General features: G+C 44.3%; 1 protein-coding gene across 2 annotated transcripts in view; it reads right to left on the bottom strand.

Annotated features, from left to right (window-relative positions):
• The window catches only part of RHPN2 (rhophilin Rho GTPase binding protein 2), a 93292-nt gene extending 85824 nt beyond the window's left edge, over window positions 1–7468 (bottom strand). For both annotated transcript variants that reach the window (XR_013262369.1, XM_077452672.1), the window contains exon 1: window positions 7225–7468. Coding sequence is in view for 1 of the 2 variants with exons in the window: in XM_077452672.1 (XP_077308798.1) it covers window positions 7225–7293 (69 nt within the window). In the remaining variant the exon portion in view is untranslated. The remainder of the gene's footprint in view (window positions 1–7224) is intronic.
• Window positions 7469–9981: the final 2513 nt, after the last annotated feature.

The raw sequence follows: 9981 nt of genomic DNA on the forward strand, positions 1-9981 counted from the left end.
CCTATCAGAGAGAAGGCTTGTGGGACAAGTTTGAGGTAAGTAAAAAGGTGGGGGGGGGGGGGGGGGGGCGGCTGTTGGCCAGTCACTGACAAGTGTTTTTTCACCTTAATGCATAGGATGCATTAAGGTGAAAAGACACTTACCTTAACAACCCCTTTAAATGATTTCTGATTGGCTGAAAAGTTTTGCTGCACTCAGCATATCCAAATATCCTCTTTGTCACCCTGCTGAATACATTTAAAATGTGTTGCAATATAAAGTAAATAAATATTAAAGTTATACAAATATTGTCTGTCCTTACATGCTCACTGCACTGAGTCATCCCCCATGGAGGATCTTACATACAGCATTCCATTCAAGCAGGACGGATCAGATCACATTTTTGAAACCGACCACAGATAAGACAAATCATCGGTCGGCTGCAGCAACAGAATCTATAAAATGTTCAAATTCAAATCGATCGCTCAGAATGCGCTGTCCCAGCAAGAGGCATAGTTGATTTACTAAAACTGGCGAGTGCAAAATCTGGTGCCGCTCTGCATGGCAGCCAATCAGCTTCTAACTTCAGCTTGTTCAATTAGGCTTTGACAATAAAACTTGGAAGCTGATTGGTTCCCATGCAGAGCGGCACCTGATTTTGCACTCTCCAGTTTTAGTAAATCAAAACCCTATGTTCTTTAGATTTTCTGTGTTCTTCGCAACAATGTACAGGCATACCCAACTTTTATGTACACAGTGGGGTTTATTTACTAAAGCTGGAAAGTGCAAAATCAGGCTCACTTCTGCATAGAAACCAATCAGCTTCCAGGTTTTATTACCAGGGCTTAAAGAGGAGGTCCACCCTAAAGTGGACCTTCCGCTCATTGGAACCCTCCCCCCCTCCGGCGCCACAATTGGCACCTTTCAGGGGGGAGGGGGGTGCAGGTACCTGTACAGTACAGGTATCTGCACCCACTTCCGGCGTAGATTCTGCAGAAGGTACGCCCCTTTCCGCAGAATCTACGCCCCTTTCCGCAGAATCTACGCCCCCCTTTCCGAAGGTCCCCCGCTGCCTGCTGGGAAACACACGGATCCCAGAGACAGCGGGGACCATCCTTATTGCACAGCGCGACTCGCGCATGCGCAGTAGGGAACCGGGAAATGAAGCCGAAAGGCTCCAATTCCTGATTCCCATACCCAAGATGGCGGCGGCAGCACCCGAGAGACGATCGAGAGATCGGCTTCGGGTGCCGACATCGCGGGCGCGCTGGGCGGGTAAGTGTCATTATTTTAAAAGTCAGCAGCTGCAGTATTTGTAGCTGCTGGCTTTAAAAAAAAAAAAAATAAATAAAAAAAAACGGCGGACTCCCGCTTTAATTGAACAAGCTGGGGTTAGAAGCTCATTGGTTTCCATGCAGAAGGGAGCCCGATTTTGCACTTTCCAGCTTTAGTAAATAAATCCCACTGTGTACTTAAAAGTGGGATATGCCTGTAATGTCTAAATGAAGAAATAATTCTCAGCATGCTGGTAGATATGTGACTGATGTCCAGCCATCATTGATTATTGATTGCTAATCATTACAAAATATTGTAAGCAACTATTGAATCAAGACTGCTCAGCCTATTAACTGCAAAACGAAGCTTAAAGCAGAGTTCCACCCAAAAATGGAACTTCCGCTTTAAGGGAAGGTGACCCCCCTGACATGCCAAATTTAGCATGTAATTTCTTGGGGGGGGGGGAATACCCTATTTTTACAGGGTTCCAGCTCCCACTTCCTCCTGGGGCACCAGAAAGGAGTTCGCCTCCCCCCCTCCCTCTCGGCAATCATCTTGGACACATCACAGGTCCCAGATTATTGCCTGGCCAGTCATGGTACGCCGCACGGCTCGCGCATGCGCAGTGGGTGCCCGTCTGTGAAGCCACAGCCGGGCGCCCACAGTTACAATGCCAGCGCCGCAGAGATGAGGGTGAGACAAGCGGGGCTTCGTTCCCACGCATCGCTGGACCCTGGGACAGGTCAATGTCGGACTATTAAAAGTCAGCAGCTGTAGGATTTGTAACTGCTGACTTTAATTTTTTTATTTTTTTTTCTAAGCGGAATGCCGCTTTAAAGTGTTACTAGACCCCGGAACCTGCATTCACTATATCTGGTCTCTCACAGTACACAGAACATGGAAATGCAATTAGTTTAGAAAATATCTCTCTTCAGCAGTATATAGCAGTCTTGTGACTTCTATCTGTGTCTTAGTAATGACGGTAAGCAGGACAAACTGAGGGTGAATCTCCCTACTGGGGCATAGACAGCAATAAAAACCCCACAGAGGTTCTAATCCCTGTCCACTCCAGCCAAAACTGGAAAAAATGCCTTTAGCTACACTTTAAAGCAGCCATTTTCAATCAGGGTTCCTCCAGAGGTTGTTAGGGGTTCCTCCAGCCGTGGCTAATAAAGCTCCCATTTGATGGGGTCTGGATAGTTCCAGGGCCAACACCACTTGTCACAATCAATCGCATGACACCGATAATCTTTTTTTTTTTTTTAACTATCTGTAAGGGCCATTGTTCCCACTGACCACCAAGGAATTGGTCTTAGCAGGTTTTTCAAGAGACCTAAAAATTATTTCAAAGGTTCCTCTAGGGACGGGGTCTCCAAACTTTCTAAGTAAAGGGCCTGTTTACTGTCCTTCAGGCTTTAAGGGGGCCAGACTGTGGCCAGTGGGAGTAGAAAACGTCCTAGTGTGGGAGCAAACAATTCCTCATCATTGGTGTCAGTAGGAGGAATAATACCCCATCAATGGTGTCAGGGATAGTAGTTATGGCTAATTGTTGGTGTCAGCGGAAGGAATAGTTCCTCGTATAAGTGGAAGGAATATTGCCTCCTCATTAGTGTCAATGGGAAGAATAGTGCCCCACCGTTGGTGTCAGTGGATAGAATAGTGAATGGAATAATGCCCAATCGGTGTCAGTGGTGGTAATTATGGCCAATTGTTGGTGTCAGTGGGAGAAATAGTTCCTCATATAAGTGGGAAGAATAGTGCCCATTGTTGGTGTCAGTAGTAGTAGTAGTTATGGCCAATTGTTAGAGTCAGTGGGAAGAATAGTTCCTCGTATAAGAAGGAAAAATATTGCCTCATCATTGGTGTCAATGGGAAAATTAGCACCCCATTGTTGGTGTAAGTGGATAAAATAGTGAATAGAATAGTGCCCATTGTTGGTGTCAGTGGACATAGAATAGTGAATAGAATAATAGTGCCCATTGTTGGTGTCAGTAGTAGTAGTTATGGCCAATTGTTGGTGTCAGTGGAAAGAATAGTTCCTCGCGTAAGCAGAAGGAATATTGCCTCCTCATTGGTGTCAATAGGAAGAATAGTGCCCCATCATTGGTGTCAGTGGATGGAATGGTGTTCTACCATTGGTGTCAGTGGATGGAATGGTGTTCTACCATTGGTGTCAGTGGATGGAATGGTGTTCTACCATTGGTGTCAGTGGATGGAATGGTGTTCTACCATTGGTGTCAGTGGATGGAATGGTGTTCTACCATTGGTGTCAGTGGATGGAATGGTGTTCTACCATTGGTGTCAGTGGATGGAATGGTGTTCTACCATTGGTGTCAGTGGATGGAATGGTGTTCTACCATTGGTGTCAGTGGATGGAATGGTGTTCTACCATTGGTGTCAGTGGATGGAATGGTGTTCTACCATTGGTGTCAGTGGATGGAATGGTGTTCTACCATTGGTGTCAGTGGATGGAATGGTGTTCTATCATTGGTGTCAGTGGATGGAATGGTGTTCTACCATTGGTGTCAGTGGATGGAATGGTGTTCTATCATTGGTGTCAGTGGATGGAATGGTGTTCTATCATTGGTGTCAGTGGATGGAATGGTGCTCTACCATTGGTGTCAGTGGATGGAATGGTGTTCTACCATTGGTGTCAGTGGATGGAATGGTGTTCTACCATTGGTGTCAGTGGATGGAATGGTGTTCTATCATTGGTGTCAGTGGATGGAATGGTGTTCTACCATTGGTGTCAGTGGATAAAATAGTGTTCTATCGTTGATGTCAGTGGATGGAATGGAATTCTTTCATTGGTGTCAGTGGATTAAATAGTGTTCTATCATTGGTGTCAGTGGATGGAATAGTGAATGGAATAATGCCCCATCGTTGGTGTCAGTGGATGGAATAGTGTTCTATTGTTGGTGTCAGCGGATGGAATAGTGTTCTATCGTTGGTGTCAGTGATTGGTATAGTGAATTGAATAATGCCTCATCATTGGTGTCAGTGATAGTAGTTATAATCAATTGTTGGTGTCAATGGGAGGAATAGTTCCTTGTATAAGTGAGAGAAATAGTGCCCCAAGGACTGAATAAAGGTAAGTAAAGGGCCACATCCAGCCCTTGAGCCGCAGTTTGGGAGACCACGCTGTAGGGTAGAAGGTTGGAAAGGCTGTTTTAAAGGGCCAGTTGACCAAAACTATATTTCAATTATGGGTGGATCCTGTAGGCTGAACGATGTTTCAAAGGTCCCCAACAAAGATGAGCACCCTTGAAAAAGGCTCAACAGCTGGGCAGTCATGTTATTAGAGATAAAGAAGATATTTGATATATAACATATATGAAAGTCGCTGTCCACTCATAACCGAAATCACTTCAGCTGTCCTTCGCCCACATCACCACCAACCTCCGTACAACTTCTGGGTCTCCACTTCAATGATTAATAGCAGAAAAGCGATTACATAATAAGATCAAGAAACACATTTCCTTTGATTGAAAAATCTGACAGCTGTTTATAATGACAGGAAGGTGCCTAAATGATCATTTAGATAGTAAATCCGTGCCCTCCACCCACCGGTAATGGCCAGGTCCACCCTATGACGTACCCAACGCACTGACCGCAGCCCCTAAACCGTCCCAGCATAAAGCCGGCAGTGACGAGGGCCACGTTTAAAAAAAAGAAGCCACCATGAAACTTGTGACAGAAACGTGAGTCAACAGATGAGGTGTGACCCAGCCGTTAACCCCTAAGGAGCCAGACTGTGCCAGCACTGCGCCAGTGCCTGCGGTTAAAGAAAACAAGGCGACGCTTTGCCAAGTAGACCAGGCCGCCGCTTCTCTAAACACGCTATTGTTGTCGCTTTAATTATGGTTGATACAAAGCCAAGCTGTATAGAAGCTCTCCAGATCTGAGTGGCACCACTCTGTAAATTTAGCCCTTTAGGTGGCACTACTAGTCTCAAAAAACAAGGCCCTCCAGGTGGCACAACAAGTCTCAGCAAACATGGCCCTCTAGGTGGCACTACACATCTCAGCAAACTTAGCGTTCTAGATGGCACTACAAGTCTCAGCAAACTTAGCCTTCTAGGTGTCACTACAGGTCTCAGAAAACAAAACCTTCTAGGTGGCACTACAGGTCTCAGCGAACGCAGTCCTCTAGGTGGCACTACAACTCTCAACAAACTAATCCTCTAGGTGGCACTACAAGTCTCAGTAGACTTAGTCCTACAGGCTGCACTACAAGTCTCGGCAAACATAGACCTCTAGATGGCACTACAAGTCTCAGAAAACATAGACCTCTAGATGGCACTACAAGTCTCAGCAGACTTGGCCCTCTAGGTGCCACTACAAGTCTCAGCAAACTCTGATGACAATCACATATGCCCCCCCTGTACTTCCCCTAGACTCAGGGTCGCCAGTCAAATAAAACACGCTGCAGAAACCATCCAGTGACAATTTTCAGGTTAAATATGTCACAGGTTTTATATATAACACACCTGGCTTAGAGGGCATGTTTGTACTTGTAGTCCCACCATGTTTAAAGAGCCAAGGGCAAAAGTTCTATTAGGGTTTAGCAAAGAACACAAAACTGATGGTATGATCAAAAATTGTTACACCGCCCTATGAGGCTCTGCAGCATACAATGGTGCTGAGAACAAAGAGAACACGCTGAGACTTGTAGTGCTTCACAGCTGGACAGTGACAACCTGCTGACTTTATAATATTTATAATGTGTTCTTCCGTCCTATATCTGATCCCCCCAATCCAACTTTCCCCATCCCCATGGAGGACCCTCGGGCTTGTTTACATTTGATATGTTATTGTCTCTGATTGACCACAAAATAGTCTATATCTTCATTTATACACCACGTCTTCTATGGGCTCTGCAAACTCAGGTGTACTATTGTCACCCTTCATGTGTGTGGGAACACCTACACAATTTTCACTCAAATTTGGCTGTAAGAAGATCAAAGTTTTACCCACCCACACCCAATAAAAAAAATAAAAAAAATCTATCTATACTTTTTTTTCTTCTGTGCCACTATAGTGGTAGTGAGGTATGCTGGTCTCTCTATATATACTTTTTTTTTTTTTTGCCTGTTAATATTTTTTTTTTTGTTCACCTGTTGCTCTTAAAATACTAAGAACAGTCTTAGAGAGCATGATGGGACTTGTAGTGCTTCACAGCTGGACAATGACAGTCTTCTGACTTTCTAATATTTGTTTTAATATAGATCTATCTATCGATCTAAAAATAGATATATGCACACACACATAAAAATATATAAAATGTATAATATAATATATTTTTTATATAATTTTATAATATATAGAATTAGTTAAAAAAACAAAAAAATAGAAAATCAGCAGGCTGTCATTGTCCAGCTGTGAAGTACTGCAAGTCCCAGCATGCACTCCAAGCCTTTTGTGAGTTCTAAGTTCGTATTTGAGAAGCAACAGGTGAAACAAAACAAACAAACAAAAAAAGTATATAGAGAGAGAACACTACCACTAGAGTCGCAAAAATGTTATATATATATATATTTTTTTTTTTTTTTTTTTTTTTTTTTTATTCTATGTATTTTTTTTTTTGTGCTACGTTACTGGTAGTGGGGAAAACCTTTTTAACATTGTCCCTACAAAAAAATTATAATAATTATATATATATATATATATATTTTTTTTGTTTTTGTTTTTTTTTGTTTACATACTTTTTATGTTACCTGCTGCTCCTCAAAAAAAAAAAAATATATATAATAATAATAATAATAATAATAATATTATTATATATATATATGGGACCTGTGAGGTTCATGTATTTTGTTCAGGACTGACAATCTTTTTCAGAGGACATAAACATTTCTATAACACAAACTCTCACATCATCCCTGGTACATTTCAGATTGCCCCCCCCCCCCCCCCCCCCCCCTGAACTGGCAGCACCCAGGTGATCCAGCAATGGTGACCAGCCTCTTACCTTTCGGAAGTAGTTCTTATCCGGCAAGCCATTGCCCTTCAGGTTCCCTGCAATGAGAGTGTCAGTCATGGCTCTTGTAGGGTATCCCTGGCCCCTGTATGATGGGCCCCTGTACTGATTGCTGTAGGATGGGCTCCTATATAATGGTCCCCCTGTGGTGGCTCCTGTATCCTGGCTGTGGCTCTCTGGTGCCCCCGATCTCCTCTCTGCTCTCTCTGTCCCCGATCTGAGCTCTGAGCAGATCTTCAGCACTCTCAGGCTTCCAGGGGCGGAGCTGTCTGCACCCCCGCCCCGCCCTCACCGTGTGACAGTCCCCGGACACGCCCCCTGCTTCTCTCTGCGCTACAATGTATCTGTGCAGAGACCTGTTACCAGGAGACGGCGGTGGAGCGGTGCATCCCTTGAGCTCCGCTGTCTTCCATGGACTGTGATTGTCCCTGGAATCTTCTGTCCCTGGAATCACATACATGTTAAAATCAGTATTTTTTTTTTTTGCTAGAAAATTACATAGAACCCCCAAACATTATATATTTTCTGAAAGCAGAAGCCCTGGAGAATTTTTTTTTACTCTGCACGATATTTGCACAGCTGTTTATCAAACACATATTTTGTGATGAAAAATACACTTAAAGAAGAACTGCACCTTTTTAAAAAAAATAATAAAAGCCAGCAGCTACAAATATTGCAACTGCTGACTTTTAATAAATTGACACTTACCTGTCCCAGGCTCCAGCGATGTCTGCGGCAGATGACGAGCGATCGTTCGTCTCTCTGCTGCCCCCTCTGCCATCCTCTGTCAGGGAATCGGGAAGTGAAGCATTGCGGCTTCACTGCCCGGTTCCCTACTGCGCATGCGCGAGTCGCGCTGCGTGTCTCTTATGGTCCCCCGCTGTGTCTCTGGGAACTGTGTGTTTCCCAGAACACAACAGGGGGGCGTCTGCGGCGGTCATGTCCCAGAAGTGGGTGCAGATACCTGGATTATCCAGGTAACTGCACCCCCCTCCCCCCTGAAAGGTGTCGATTGTGGCACCGGAGGGGGGGAGGGATCAGATGAGCGGAACTTCCACTTCAGGGTGGAGGTCCGCTTTAAAGCAAGCGGATTTCTACCCAAAAGTCCCGTTTATTTGTCTCCAACAAAATTGATATCCTTCTTTTCCCACAAATAGAGCTTTCTTTGATCACCTCTGCAGTTTGAATTTTTTTGCGCTATAAACAAAAAAAGAGTGACAATTTTGAAAAAAATACGTATTTTTTACTTTTTGCTATAATACATATCCCCCCCCCCCAAAAAAAAAAAATATATATATATTTCCTCAGTTTAGGCCAATACTTATTCTTCTACATATTTTTGATAAAACAAAAATCCCAATAAGCGTATATTGATTGGTTTGCGCAAAAGTTATTGTGTCTGCAAAATAGGGGATAGTTTTATGGCATTTTATTATTATTTTTTTATTAGTAATGTCGGCGATCTGCGATTTTTATCGGGATTGCGACATTATGGCGGACACATTGGACACTTTTGACACTATTTTGGGACCATTGTCTTTTATACAGTGATCAGCGCTATAAAAATACATTGATTACTGTGTAAATGACAGTGGCAGTAAATGTGTTAACCACTAGGAAGCGATCAAGGGGTTAAGTGTGTCCTAGGGAGTGATTCTAACTGTGAGGGGGCTGGGCGATCACTGCTCTCGATGACAGAGAGCAGTGATCTCTATCCTGTCACTAAGCAGAATGGGGAAATGCTTTGTTTACAAAAGCATCTCCCAGTTCTACCTCTCCGTGACATGATCGCGGACACCTGACGGTCATCGAGTCCGTGGGACCCACAGTCAGGGAGCACGCGGCGGGCGCGCAGCATCGCTTCTTAAAGGGGACTTACCTGTATGCCCTTTTGCCCACCAGTGCCATTCTGCCGACATACATCCGCGTGCGTTGGTTGGGAAGCGGTTAATACATTTCTTGTATAAAGATAAACAATGTTTAGATGTCATCATCCCCCCTCCCTCATCTCCCTTTTACTTACCTGAGCCCTCATTCGATCCAGCATTATTCACGTCTGCAGTTCTTCTCTCCCCTCACTTCTGGGTCTCACTGGCTTTGCTGAGCCACCAGCTCCCAGTGCTGTCAATCAAAACCAGTGATGAGGGAGCAGGGCTGAGTCTCACTGTCTGTGTCAATGGAGGCAGCAGCGAGGCATGCACAAGTGCCCCCATGGGGAGCAGCTTAAACTGATGAAGGCATTTTTATTTTTATTTTTTGGGTTATTTGTTATAGCATATTATATACATTTTTCAGAATTGTCGCTTTTTTTGTGTTTGCAGCGCAAAAAATAAAAACTGCAGAGGTGATCAAATACCACCAAAAGAAAGCTCTATTTGTAGGGGAAAAAAGGACGTCAATTTTGTTTGGGGAGAGCGTGGCACGACCGCGCAATTGTCAGTTAAAGCGAAGCAGTTCTGTATCACAAAAAACGGCCTGGTCAAGAAGGGGGGGAAAATCTTCCGGTCTGTAAGTGGTTAATGGAAGGAATGTATTAAAGCGGAGGTCCTCCCACCGCTGCTAGACTTAAAAGCCAGCAGCTGTACATACTTCAGCTGCTGACTTTTAATAATCGGACACTTACCTGTCCTGGAGTCCAGCAGCTGTCTGGTGCTGCCGCCTCCATTGCGAGTAAGGGAACCTTTGTAGCCTTTTCTGCTTCACGCCGGGAACCCTGCTGTGCATGCGCGAGCCCCAGCCGTGACATCA

The sequence above is a fragment of the Lithobates pipiens genome, unplaced genomic scaffold, assembly GCF_037356315.1.
Source record: "Lithobates pipiens isolate NorthernLeopardFrog02 unplaced genomic scaffold, aLitPip1_a1.2 Scaffold_10, whole genome shotgun sequence".
Classification (NCBI taxonomy): Eukaryota; Metazoa; Chordata; class Amphibia; order Anura; family Ranidae; genus Lithobates; species Lithobates pipiens.